Source organism: Nelusetta ayraudi, unplaced genomic scaffold, assembly GCF_046127955.1.
Source record: "Nelusetta ayraudi isolate G7.1 ecotype Tasmania unplaced genomic scaffold, CSIRO-AGI_Nayr_v1 ptg000011l, whole genome shotgun sequence".
NCBI lineage: Eukaryota > Metazoa > Chordata > Actinopteri > Tetraodontiformes > Monacanthidae > Nelusetta > Nelusetta ayraudi.
In genome coordinates this window covers 14087177-14101504 of record NW_027466061.1, presented here as the reverse complement: position 1 = coordinate 14101504, position 14328 = coordinate 14087177, and the positions used below count along the sequence as shown (strand labels likewise).

At 50.7% G+C, this 14328-nt stretch overlaps 1 protein-coding gene across 2 annotated transcripts; it reads right to left on the bottom strand.

Moving 5' to 3' along the window:
• Positions 1–106: 106 nt before the first annotated feature.
• map6d1 (MAP6 domain containing 1) lies at positions 107–7477 on the bottom strand. Of its 2 annotated transcripts, none has more exons than XM_076021250.1 (3): positions 6319–7471; positions 5273–5606; positions 107–757 (listed from the first exon to the last, which is right to left on the bottom strand). In XM_076021250.1, the coding sequence occupies exons 1-3, from the start codon at positions 6843–6845 to the stop codon at positions 680–682; spliced, it is 939 nt and encodes a 312-aa protein (XP_075877365.1). In that variant the 5' UTR covers positions 6846–7471; the 3' UTR covers positions 107–679. The 2 variants fall into 2 exon arrangements, with proteins under 2 accessions (XP_075877365.1, XP_075877364.1); XM_076021249.1 differs by lacking the exon at positions 107–757 and adding an exon at positions 1410–1514 and having other exon boundaries at positions 6319–7477.
• Positions 7478–14328: the final 6851 nt, after the last annotated feature.

Genomic DNA, 14328 nt, shown 5'->3' with positions numbered 1-14328 from the left:
AATACTGTGATGTAATAATCATTGTGCGGTGCACACACGTTTTCTCACCCAAATCTTGTTTGTAGTTTTAAATATAAAACACTGCCAATAAAAGAGACAAATGAGATCTAAGAGAAACCTATTACTCTTTTATTATCACTTACGTTGTAGTCTTTTTAACAATATATTTACAAAATGAGACTTGACAATATTTATTCCAAAAGTGCAAACTAACTGAATACTATGGAAATAAATAACGAGCTGATTTCAAGCAACACCGAGGGGGGAGATAACATCTTCCTTTTAAGCCTATACTCTGCTCACAGCATTTATTATTGGAGGAGATTCAACAAATAAACAAGAGGGCAAACCAGCAGGTGCACACACACACACACAAACACACCCACACAACCTCACACACTCACAAATCCAGTGCAGCCAGTTTCCTGTGCGTCTGTAACTGCAGTGACTAATCTTTTTTTTTTTTTTTTAACTAGGGTTTCTTACATGCATATTCCATTGCCATAGCAACCTGGGCAGGAAGTAGTAAAGGGGGAGGGGCCTTTCCTTCTATGCGTCTCCCACTGGGCTCCACAATCAGCCGTTTCCTTGCATAGATTCTCGTGTGGCAGGACGGACTCCGCTCCGCAATCGACTCCTTTTCCAGTCAGAGCAGGATGCCGCCACTCTGGAGCGGCGTTCAGATGTTGAAGACCCTCGATCGGCTTTGAAAGACGGCCGAGGGGTTGGGAGGGAGCTTGGTCCTCACCAGATGTTCCTAAGCCGGGATGATAAAATAGACAGACAGGTACATGAGTGGATCTAATGCGGACGATCTCGATGGAACGAGAGAAGGCAGCTGCCACGCTTCACACCGCGCCCGTGAAATGGGACGAGACTGTTGCAGCGACGCTGTCCGAAAGCATCGGGTCTGGACCGCGGCGCTCTGTCCGTCTCGGGCCGCAGCGAAGGCCAGAACTGACTCTTGTGTCTGAGGTGTGGGGGTAAACCAGTCAGATGCTTTTCGCTTTGTCTCAGTTATTGCAGCCGGCAACAGAAGCGCACGAGGGCATTTCAGGCCACTTGCAGCTTCACATCAGGTGGTGCAGTTTGTGTGTTTGTCCAAACTCCCAGCAGCACTTTTAAAGCCCCCCTATTGGGCAAAATTAGCTTTGCCCTTTGTTCTTGCTCTTGTGACATTGAGAAAACTCCGTCCTTCACTCACTTTGTTTGCGACACTTTTTGTTTTTCAGAACATGCGGGTCCTGAAAACAACCCTCTGTGATGTCACAAATGGCACATATGTCTAATTTATGCCTGTCCCTGGTTAATAACAACACATCCACATGTCTTGGTCGCATTCTTTTTGTCCCATTTTTAAAAAAGAAGTGAAAAAAAGATTTTCGAGGACAAAGGTTTAAAAATGCTGTAGAGAACTGTCAAGTTCATGAAGCATGTGTGTTTGTGTTCTGCTGAAATCTGGGATGAAAAACCTGAAAATGGTTGTAGTATGGCACCTTTGTGGCTTCACAGACCTGTGGGTGGGAGGAAAGGCAGAACATGTTCAGTCACTGTGAATTTACCCCCCCCCCCCACCCACCCCGGTCTCCCTGCCTCTCCTCTAAATTAGATTGCTACCAAAGAAGAAATCCTGGTGCAACAATGTGATTTAACAGCTCCAGTCCATCGACTGCTGCTCACCCATCCTCCACACTTGTCCCTCATTCTCCATTCCACTTTAAAAATCCAATCCCTCTCTCATCTCTCCTTTTTTTTATATACTATTACTCATCTTTCTCGATGCAACCCTCCCCTCCTAACCTGCCAGCTTGGCACAGGATCCCTTTGTGCTGCCGTCCCGGGCAGCGTGGGAAAAGGGACGAGGTCCAAGTGAATGAAAAGGCGAAACACAAACGGGGCGAGCGCCTGGTTGCCTTTCAATTCAAAGGCAGTTGGCAGGAGGGGGAGAAAATGGCTGAAGGAAACAGAGGAGGCCAAAATAAAACTGTTTTTACTCTCACCTCTGGCTCATCATCATCTAAAAACAATAAATAATGTGTGTAACCTCGGACGATTGGACACATTAGGACTGAACTGAGCTACAATATGAGATGCCAAGAAGGAAAACAAGCACAACTGCAGTTCCAAAAGCTACTCTGTGTCCTTTCGTCGTTTGATTGATTAATTACCTACAAAGCCATGTTGCAGATATATCCCTTTTATTTATTTTTGTACTTTGAATCACAGTTGGGATTTATAGTTCCTAAAGAATGTTTTTCCCATCTTGTATACAAAGGAAAATATGACAAAACACAGCAAAGAGACCCTCCTGCTTTCGGCTGCTCCTTGTGTTGTGCATTTTAAAGCCAATGGGAGCTTAATTCCCATTATTCCCATTGGTTTGTGTCAGTGCCGTGGCAGAACCCAGTCAGACAGAGTCATGCAGCGTCGCACTCAAGAGCCCAAATCTCAGGAGGGCGGCTGACGCTAAGCTGACTTTGTCACAACCTCATTTTTTTTTCATGCTGACGATCCCACTCTGCATTCCGAAACGCTTTCCACATTCAGGGGGTTTTGTCTCGCTCATCCCAAACACACACACACACACACACACACACACACACACGCCCACGCATGCTGGATTATATGGCCCCCATCCTCTGAAATCTGCTGCTTGCTGTTGCATTCACCAGGGCCTGATCCACACACACACACACGTGCGCGCACACACACACACACACACAAGCCAGATCTCCATCCTTGCCCCTCCCAACCCTGCTGGACCTGGACCTTGGCTGCACAGACCAATGTCTCCCACCCACTACAAGTGACTGTAAGAGCCCATCAGTGACTGGCTTCTTCACTGGCGGTGTGTGAAGGAGAGATACCGCAGGTTCTTCCTCCCCTCTGCTGTCAAACGTAACAATCAGGTCTGTTCACGGTAGACCAACAACAACAAGTGCAATAATTATTATAATAATAATTATTATATTATATTTTTATTTATGTGCTTACTATTTCTACTCAGGTTTATGTTCACTATGTGCATTGTAATGAGTATGTATGAGTATGTGTATGCCGCTGCTGCCAACACTGTGAGTTTCCCCATTCATGAAGGAATATCGTATCTTATCTTACACTGACTTCGGGGCCATCATGTTGTTTGGTCCTGTCGCATTCAATGCGCTGACGCATTGTGGCACTTTGAAACACAAAGCGGTTTAACACCTGCTTTATTCAGGTTGCGAACCGCACAATGGGGTTGCGCACGTGCAGAAAAGTCAACCAAAAGTGGGGACACGGTGATGAAGATCACTGGGCATTTTGGATGTGCCAATGAAACACGTGTGAAGGAAAGCAGCTGCTTTGATTTCATATCTCCTTGCCGAAGCACTGCTCCCTCATTATGCAAAGCGCCACTTTGCTCTAATTGGTGGGCTGCCTCCTGTGTGTCCTACAGTTAGAGGCACCTTATCTGTTAGAATGGATTTGATGCGTTACGAGGGCCAGGGTGGGGGCAGGGGGAGAGTAGTGGGGAGAGGGTGGCACGTACAATAGGACAGATTGATATGAGCACTAATTAATTTTTCACCCCTTTATCACAGAGTGGGAGGCGGGCTGTTTCTGATTTTAGCGGCTTATTGTGATGCTCGGTGAATGAATAAATTCAGGCCTGTTTTAGCTCAAACCGAGGGGACCGACAAGAAGCAGCAGCTCGCGGTGACCCAGTGTAATGCATGCAGGAGTGGGCTGTGTATAATGCCTGGTCAGACACCTCTGCAGGGGGAAGGCTGCTGAGTCAATGATGAGTAGGCAGTGAGTGGCCGCTGGTGATCAGGCCGGATTATCTAAGATCAACTTGATTTGCTGCCAAGACGGTTTTTGTGGCGCACAGACAGACAGACAGTCGTGGCCGATGTAGGAGCGCGCGGCATCGCGGGGCTCGTGCACTCGGCGGTGGTATGACTGGAGCACTGTAGCGCTGCAGTGAACATAGTGCCAGCAGCAGCAGCAGCAGCACATCACTTCCTTAATGTGCCGTGAACTCTCACTCCAAGTGGGCCAGTGTTATAAATAGAGTGGTGTCCTGCTGGTGACATCCCTCACTTCGACCTCCATCACCGTCACAGCAGGGAAAATTATGGCTTAAGAGGGCATCTGTTTTGTTTTTGCTTTTTTTTTTATTTTATTTTTTTAAATAAAGTCATGCAGATAACCAGATGGTTCTTTGTCTTTCCTGAGAAGAAATAACAGTTGGAGAAGGCAGTGTCATTTAGTTAATATGAGTATTTAAATGTGTTGGTTTTTGCCTTGATTAATGTACATTTTCATTAGGAAACAAAAAGCAGTTATATTTGTCTGTCAGGGTCTGAAACACTTTTATTGGCCTTTGTCCTCTCCAGTCACACAAGGGCACAGCGTTTACTGACAGACCAGAGGCAGATGGCACAGGAGGGTGTGGGTGGAGCAGAGGGATGGCCCTAAACCTCTGGAGAATCCCCAAAACCATCTCACTGGCTGTCACGCAACAGCATCGCAGCAGGGTGGAAGGGAACAGGCTCAGCCAGGTTGAACTCATGCATTTTCTGCTGGTTCCCAAACAAATCGTCTCTCCCGCTGCCGCCGCTGTTAGTTCTGCCATGCTCAGATTACAAGGCTACCTTGGTGTGCATGTTTATTTCATCTTATCAAGTGGGAGAGTGGACAAAATCTGGGACGAAGCTCTCAAAAGTGTAAAACAAAAGAATAAGAATAAGGTTTTGATTTGTTTTTTCATTGTAATAGATTTTGGTCTATGTTCCCTGACCAATGCGAGATTGGGTTGGAATGCGAGATTGAAAAGCATAGAGCATAAATTTTGGAACTGTGAAATTCATAAATACTATAATATATATAAATAATAATATTTCTTAAAAACTATTAAAATGATTTGTTTAGAAAAATGATGCAGTTTTTCATTGCTGCTTGGCTCTGAATTTATTTTCAGACACACAACCATGTGTTTGTCCACAGTTTGGGTTTTAAGGAGGAACAGATAATCCATCTGCTTGTTTTCTGTACTCATCCAGCTCTATTCAGGGCAGAGTAATGAGTGCAGCACCAGCACAGTGTGATCTAACACAGAACGGCCTGTTTTAAACTGTCGGGTCACTTTGCGCTGCTGAGGGACCAGATACCGAATCGCTTTTCCCAGACAAGATGAGTGAGGACTATAGACTTTTAGGAGGAGTGGAGCAGACCACGGTCAGTCAACACACGGCTGCTGTCTGATTGGCTCCCACAGCTTTCTTACCTCCCCTTTGATCATTCCGCAGAGTTCAGCCCTTTCATTCTGGATGTTCTGCTGGAGGCCTGAGGAGCTTGTTGAAGCTCCAGCCTGCAGGACTGCAGGCAGCGGCTGTGGGACAGCAGCCGGCTGAATGTGGCCGCTGGCCGACGGGATGATGACGGCCTCCCCTTGAAGCAGGACAGTGGACCTGGACTGGGCCTCCCCGCTGTAGGCCGCCTGGTAGCTGGTTTCACGCTGGACGTGGGTGGCATCAGTGCCCGGGCTGGAGTACTGAGCTGGGGGGTTTCTCCTCGCACTTTTGGCTGGTCTCGCCCCCGTCCATGGTCGGTACTCCTGCCTGGAGGAAGACATGGAGGATCCCACACTGTGAAACCTTCTTCATTTTGAGGAGATTTGTGGGTGAAACATGGACAGCAGACACAAGGATGCTTGTTGGGCTTTGAAGTCCGAGTGTGTAAGATGTACCATCCTCTAATCAAATGCTCGCTGATGCCCAGCTTGAGCTTTCCAAAACGCAACTACCCTACTGATGCATGTTTTGTAACAATAACAATGCTTTGCTACTAAATGAAACACAGCAGTTGGTCACTTATTTAATACAAAACAGACATATTTTCGGTTCCATCTCAAGAAGCAAGATGATAATCTCAGGGTTGGCTGGGCTCGAATATTCAATTCCACTTTGTATGAAGCATTTGAAAAACACATTAATAATTAAAAAAAATAAAATAAATCATCAGCGACCTCAGTTTGACCCTGTTCCCAGACACAGACCACATTAACTTCACTGAAATAGACCCTTAATATAAAATGTATGGTATTTTTTTGACCACTTCAGAAATCAAATGCTACCACAATGCAACAGCATTTCCTACCTTACAGATATCCAAAATTAAAAATGCATCGAAGAGAACTCACATATTCATAAACCAACTTGTGTTGGTGACCTACATTCCACTGAAGGCTCTCTGTTGCAGCTTATAGTCGCTAAGCTACCGCTGAAACGCTCCCCTCTCCACTTTTCCGGGGTATAGGTCAGTGCAGCTCACCTGTAGGAGCTGGTCCTCCTCTCCTCCGACCCCTGCTGCTGCTGCTGCTGCTGCTGCTGCTGCTGCCCCAATCTTGGCCCCTTGTCCCCGGGCTGCGCCTGGCTTTGCTGACTGTCCGCCGGGATGTCCGCCTTGCTGTTGCTGATCCAGGGGAAGTTCTCCTTCCTGGGGATGGGCCAGGGCTTAAAGTCCTGCTTGTACTGGGTGACACTGGGGAAAGGCACCCCGGGAGGGTGGTAGTCCTCGCGGGGCTTGTAGCTGGGCTCCCTGCGCGCCCTGAAAGATCTCCGGGGCCCGGGGCCATCCGCGGGCTCCTGCTGCGCTCCGGCGGCACGCAGGTCCGGGGTTGAGTAGCTGTTCCCGGGTGCGCGCTCTGGGGCTGCGACCTGTTTGGCGACGGAGCGGACCTCCTGCTCGCCGAGGTCCGAGTAGTTCTGGAAGGTGAGCGGGACGGAGAGGTCCGATTTGTCAAACTGGTTCCAGAAGCGAGCGAGGCAACACACCCTGCTGATGCACGGCCAAGCCATGCCGACCGGACAGCTGGACTTGAGGAGGAGCGGAGAGGGGAAATTAAAAAAAAGAAAGAAAGAAAGAAAGAAAGAAAGAAAGAAAGAAATGGGGGGGGAGAGAGGGAGGAACAACTTAAAAGAAAGAAAAAAAAAAAAGGATCGCAGGGTTACATCGAATCAGAACATCCCTGGGCGCGCGGAGCTGGGAGCGCGCGGACTCCGGGGCTTCATGTCAGCAGCAGCAGCAGCAGCTGCTGCAGCAGCAGAGATGAGCCGATGTGCCGGTTCACCGTCATTGAACAGTCCGCTCACGTGGTCTGTGCTAGTGGCTCCACTATGCAGAGGAATCTGTGGCACATCGATCTCCGCATCTCTGGCGCCACGTCCAGAAAATATCAAACGTACCCAGCCCCACTCCCTCTGCCTTGCGTGCGGTGGAAAGTAAGCGTACCACAGGCGGGTGGTGATCCTGTGCCCGGCTGCCAGCGGCTCCCTCGCCGCTCCTCACTGTTCCGCCAACTGTTGCCGGAGGGTTACATAATCCTGCTGCGGCGGGAGGCTGATGCGTTCTAAGTTGAAAACACGCTGCTGGTGCCCGGACACACAGCTCGGACAGACAGACAGGGAGCGATCTGTTACATTTGGGACGGGGTAGGGCACCTTATTATTATTAAAATATTATTATTATTATTATTATTATTATTATTATTATTATTATTATTATTATTATTATTATTATGATTTATTTATTTATTTATTTTACTGATTACTCGGTTCCCCTGATTACGTTTCTCTTATTACTCTGACTTCAACCAGCGCGGTTTCCCACTGAGATCAGGAAGTTGTAACATGACGCAGCATCTTTACGATGATGATGATGATGATGATGATGATGATGATGATGATCTGTTGTGGAGAGCGGGATGCTCCCCTCAAGCCACAAAGCATTATGGGGGAATTATGTTGGGGAGTTGCTTTAATGGTTATGGTTAAACTGCAAATGTGCAAGTGTTTGTGAGTGTGTTTGTGCATGGTTAATGTTCTGTTGGTGTTGCACGTCATGCTTTGTTTGTCGCCTGGGTTTGAACCATGAGTGAAAGTGTATTCAGTTTAAGTTAGGCCCCGGCTGCCGCCATTTTGGGGCGTGTTCCAACAAGTCAAGTAGCAAAATAAAAGGTGACGTTGATTTGATGCACCAAGAGTAAACCGGCGCTTGAGTGGTCCTTCGTGAAATCGCTACATTGGTGTCAGAATTGAGATCTCGTCCACAACTCGAAGCGAAACGATGGAACATCAAGTAGAAGAGTTGGAGCAAGTTATCTACGAAAGCACACAGCATCTGAACGTGTTGACTGCCGCATTCGCCGCCTGCTCTGTCGAAGAAGAGCCGCATCGTCTCCCGGAAGAAACCGGATCATCGGGACGATACCGCCCCCTGGCGGACAGGCGGGCGAATCTCCAGCCCGATAGACCAGATGGGTCCAGCGCGCCGCGTTCGCGCCGCCCGCTAGCGGCAAGTGGTCCGACCTGCCATCACGACTATCCTGGGGCTGCCAGCGCGTTGCGGTCGCCTCGCCCTCTGGAGACGATGAGGGCAAGTTCTCCGGGCATCACAACTCTGCAGCCCAGGCTATCTCCTTTGGCTGGAGCTTCCCTGCTGCCTCAAGCTTCTTCCCCCAACGAACAGAGCACTCCAGCAGTTCCCAGAACTGCAGCAAAGCTGCCCAAATTTGATGGACTGACGCCGCTGGAGCCTTACCTGTCACAAGTCCAACTGGCGGCAAGTCACAGCGGTTGGAGCAGTGCAGAGGCAGCTACCCACCTAGCCCTTGCCCTGGAAGGCAAGGCACTGCAGGTGCTCCTCGATGTATCGCTGGCTGAACAACGGGACCTGGGGGCCTTGACATCAGCACTGCAGAGACGGTTTGGCCAGCGACTGTTTGATGACCAGAGCAGGGAGCAGCTTGTAGACCGTAACCGCCGAGATGGAGAGCGCCTTGGCACCTTCGCTGCGGATGTGCAACTCTACGCCCAATGTGGCTATCCACAGTTCCATGCATCTGCCCAAGACGAACTGGCCCTCCACGCTTTCCTGCGAGGCTTGAGACCAGAGGGCCTGCGCCAACACGTCCGTCTTGCCATGCCACGATCCCTGGATGAAGCTCTTCGTGAAGCGGAACGAGTGGAGGCGGTGTTGTCGATTAGGCCCCCTCACCTGAGAACCCCGACCCCTCGACCACATGTCAGGATGGCTGCCTGCGAGGAGGAAGAGGAGGAAGCTGGGGAGTCTTACCATGTCCAACAAACCCAACAGTGGGCTCCCTCCCCCAGGCGGTGACAGCTGCGTCCATCTGAACGCTGCCACTGGTGTCAGGAGCCAGGGCACCTTGCGCGAGACTGTCCAGCCCCAGCGCCAAGACGGACGAATGGCGATCCAGCAGGAGGATCGCTACCCCAGTCTCCAGCTCCCGCTCAGGGTTGATGTTCACTGGTGGGGCGGCTGGGTCACACTAAAGGTCTATACCTTGACTGTCAGATCAACAACCAACCCTGCCGGGCTCTGATAGACACCGGGTCCACAATCTCCTTGATCCGACCTGGTGTCCTCCCGGACACCATCGGCCCTCTCAGGGCGGCGTGGTCTCCAACTGATACACAGCTCATGACCGTGACTGAAGAAAAGGCCGCCATGAAGGGAAAAAGGTGCCTGAGGGTGGCGGCTGGAGACCAGCGACGGGAGCATGAGTTTTGGCTTGCGGATATACATGATCCCTGCATCATCGGCCACCATCATCATCGGCCACCATCACCATCGGCGCGGAGACCATAATGCTTCAAACTGACCGGTCAGCAAAGAAGCGACGCAAGCGGCAGCAAGCAACCCAGTCTTTGTCAGCAGCGGTCGTAGAGGAGGCAAGTTCCAACGCCTGGCTGCCAGGCACCGTCAAGCCGCTACTGCTTAGACAGAGCACCACGAGGAGCATAGAGGCTACCAACCAGCCTGCCATTGCCCAGCCCTCTGCAGAGACGGCCACAGCAGTATTGGATCTATGGAAGCGCAGCAGCAACGGCCTTGATCAACAGCAAGGCCAACGGCTTAAGGACCTCCTCGATGAAAACACAGACCTATTCGCCGCCAGAGACGAAGACTGTGGGCGAACTGCCTTGGTCCAACACTCACTCGACACCGGCTCTGCCCAGCCCATCCACCTCTGCCCCCATCGCCTTAGTCTCAACAAATGACAAGTGGTGGAGGAGATGGTACAGGAGATGCTAGCAGCTGGAGTGATTGAGCCCTCTACTAGCCCGTGGGCGGCCCCGGTGGTGCTGGTGACGAGAAAGAATGGCAGGTGGTGGTTCTGTGCGGACTATCGACGCCTCAATGCGGTCACTCGAAAGGATTCCTACCCGCTTCCTCGAATTGATGATGCCCTTGACCATCTCGTCGGATCCAGCTGGTTCAGTTCCTTAGACCTGCGCAGTGGCTACTGGCAGGTAGAACTGGACCCAGAGGCCAGGCCGAAGACTGCCTTTACTACCGGACAGGGACTGTGGCAGTTCCGTGTCATGCCGTTCGGCCTCTGCAATGCACCAGCAACATTTGAGCGGCTGATGGAGAGGGTGCTGGCTGATGTGCCCAAAAGCCGCTGTGTCGTGTACCTTGATGATCTGCTGGTGCAAGCAAACAACTTCGACGGGGCCCTGTTCAACCTGAGAGAGGTGTTTGCAAACATCAGACAGGCTGGACTGCGTCTGAATCCTGCGAAGTGCCAACTGCTGGCAAGAGAAACCGAGTTCCTGGGCCATATCGTCAGCGGTCAAGGCATCTCTACGAATCCAGCCAAGGTGTCGGCTGTTCAAGATTGGCCAGTCCCAACCACTGTCAACGAGTTGCGCACTTTCCTGGGCCTGGCGTCATACTACCGCCGTTTTGTCAAGAGCTTTGCAACGATTGCCAGCCCACTCCACCGGTTGACCGACCAGGGCCGCCAGTTTGAGTGGGACCACACTTGCACCGCTGCTTTCGATCAACTTAAGTCAGCCCTCACCCAAGCCCCAGTCCTGGCCTATCCCGACATTCAGCAACCCTTCGTTGTGGATATGGCCGCCAGCAATGTTGGTGTGTGTTGGTGCCGTGCTTTCCCAGGGAGGAGAGGGCAGCGAGAGAGCTGTGGCCTACTTCAGCCGTGCCCTGAGTCGGACAGAGAGGAACTATTGTGTGACCCGGTGGGAGCTGTTGGCGGTTGTCCTGGCGCTCCGTCACTTTCGACCCTACCTGCATGGCAACCGGTTCCTTCTGCGCACCAACCACGCTTCACTCACCTGGCTCCTGAACTTCAAGCAGCCGGAGGGCCAGGTTGCCCGCTGGCTGGAAGCTCTGCAGGAGTTTGACTTCGAAATCCAACACAGAGCAGGCAAGCACCATGGCAATGCTGACGCCCTCTCACGTCGTCCTTGTGCTCTGGAGGAGTGCCGACACTGCAGGAGGCAAGAGGAGCGCGACCATGCATCCCCGATGGTTGCAACCACCCACCTTGCCCTGAACACAGAGGGTTGGCTTCCGCTGTCAGTTGAGCAACTAAAGCAGCAGCAGGAAGCGGACAACACCCTGTTGCAAGTGAGACAGTGGCTGGAGGCAGGCCAGCGCCCTGAGTGGAAGGAGGTGTCCGCGCTTGGACCTGAAGTCAAGGCTTACCACTCTCAATGGGGCAACTTCGAGCTCCTTGGTGGTGTGGTGTACAGGAGGTGGCAGGCCCCGGGTCGGGGAGCTGACCTCCTGCAACTGCTGGTGCCGCATACGCTCCGTACTCAGGTCCTCCAAGTAGTCCATGGGTCGGTGGGGACTGGGCACTATGGAAATGCTAAGACCTTGCATCGCCTCAGACAGCGGTTCTACTGGCCCAACTGCCGGCAAGATGTGGAATTACGCGTGCACTGCTGTGACACCTGCACGGCGCGGAAAGGACCGTCACAACGCTCCCATGCCCCGTTGCAGCAGTATCTGGTGGGGGCCCCAATGGAGCGAGTGGGGGTGGACATACTGGGCCCGTTCCCGGTCACAGAGTCTGGCAACCGCTATGTCCTCGTGGCCATGGATTATTTCACAAAGTGGCCCGAGGCATATGCGGTGCCGGATCAAAGTGCGACCACGACGGCGGAAAGGCTGGTGGAAGAAATGTTCACCCGTTTCGGGGCCCCTGCTGAACTCCACAGTGACCAGGGGTGGAACTTCGAGTCCCAGGTCTTTGGTGAGGTCTGTCGATGACTGGGGGTGAACAAGACTAGGACAACGCCTCTACACCCCCAGAGCGACGGTCTGGTGGAGCGGTTCAACCGTACACTTGCCACCCAGCTAGCCATCCTCACCAGCCGACACCAGCGGGACTGGGATCGCCACTTACCCCTGGTCCTGTGGTCCTACCGCACTGCTGTGCAGGAATCGAGCCTGTGCACGCCTGCCGCCCTCATGTTTGGCCGGGAGCTGCGGACACCTGTAGATTTGGTGTTTGGTGCCCCTCCCGAGCCCGACATTGCTGGGGGCAGAGAGCTGGACTACTTCCGGCGGCTGAGGGATCGCCTGCAAGTGGTCCATGACTATGCCCGAGAGGTGCAGTCCAACACCGGGATGCGGCAGAAGCGGGCCTACGACACTCGATGCAGGGGCCAGACCTTCAAGCCAGGGGACAAGGAGTGGGTGTTCAGCACCATCCGCAAGAAGGGGCTTTCCCCTAAGCTCCAGAGCCACTGGCAGGGACCTGGTGAAGTCATGGGCCGCCTCGCTGAGGTGGTTTATAGAGTCCGCATGCCGGGGCGGGGACGCATGGTGGTGCTGCACCAGGACCGGCTTGCCCCCTACCGTCCTCGCGCTCCAAGTGTGGCTGATGAGGGAGTCTGCGGCGGGGTCGCTCAAGATAGTTCGGGGCATCCTCAATCCCTGCCTTCAACACCTGGTCGACCTGCCCGTCGGCGCAGGCCACCAGGGCACCTTGGGGACTATGTGTTGGATGATGGGGCCGTCGGGGACGACTGACCCCTCAGGTGGGGCTATGTGGTGGCTGTGGAGAGCGGGATGCTCCCCTCAAGCCACAAAGCATTATGGGGGAATTATGTTGGGGAGTTGCTTTAATGGTTATGGTTAAACTGCAAGTGTGCGAGTGTTTGTGAGTGTGTTTGTGCATGGATAATGTTCTCTTGGTGTTGCACGTCATGCTTTGTTTGTCGCCTGGGTTTGAACCATGAGTGAAAGTGTATTCAGTTTAAGTTAGCCCCGGCTGCCGCCATTTTAGGGCGTGTTCCAACAAGTCAAGTAGCAAAATAAAAGGTGACGTTGATTTGACGCACCAAGAGTAAACCTGGCGCTTGAGTGGTCCTTCGTGAAATCGCTACAATATTGTTGTTCATTGTTTTTAAATAGATGATATTTTTGTTCATTGTTTTTAAATAAAATCTATATATTGAAAATATATTGCAAGTTTGGAAAAACGTCTCCATGTGTTTGTTATTGGCTTCTGAAACATTCTCATTGTGACTTCTCTTGCCTGTAATTTATTTGTGCAAACTTGAAATAAGACCATGTAATGATTATATATTTAACAACTATTTACGTTTTGGGAGTATTAGTCAACATAGCAGTGGATTTACAGGGTGTATCTAAGAACACACCCTTTTGTTTCCCTTTCCCTCTTCCATTGTTATCTCACCAGGACCTGAAAGTTAACTGAAAAATGCCATAGGTGAGAGTCTATGTCCGCCCAAATTTCCGCAAACAACATGTTCCTTCAGCAAACAACTAGTAAGACAGGAATAGGACGGACAGTTACGAACGCTGGAGAGAAGCAGATGTGTGTTGCTGCCATCTGTTGGTTAACAAACCCATTACTGTCGTTGGAATTTGGTCCTGTAAATGTAATAAATAAATAAATAAATAAATAAATAAATAAATAATAACAATAACGATTTGTATTAACATTAATATATTATGTAAGCTTCAGGTCTGTGCTACTGGAATTCACACTTAGAGCACATGAGTCACATATTCAATAGTGGAGAAGTAATTTATTTAAATATTAAAATATTTAATTTATTTGTTCAGCGCTTTGGGGCTTGATTGTCTTTATGTATTCACTGATGATTATTTTGCTGTCCCTTCAGGTCATATCAATAACTGAAGGTACTTCCAGTTCCTAGAATAAAAATACATTTAAGTGGACACATGTTTGCACTTCCACTTGTTGCATATACAGTAAGTGGGACCCAAAAACAGTATTTAAAACACACACACACACACACACACACACCTGAGCTGGTCACAAAAGGTAGGTAGACTCACAATGAATGGAGTCAATAATGTGGAATCTGGTAATGATACAAAACAAAACAAAAAACATTAAATACATTTGGCCTTCACAGGGGTTTGGTTGCTGGTTTACACTGTAGTCTTCTACTTCTCTGTTGTTGATCCACTCCAAGACTGCTGCTCTCCAAGCTTTTCTTCTGCCCC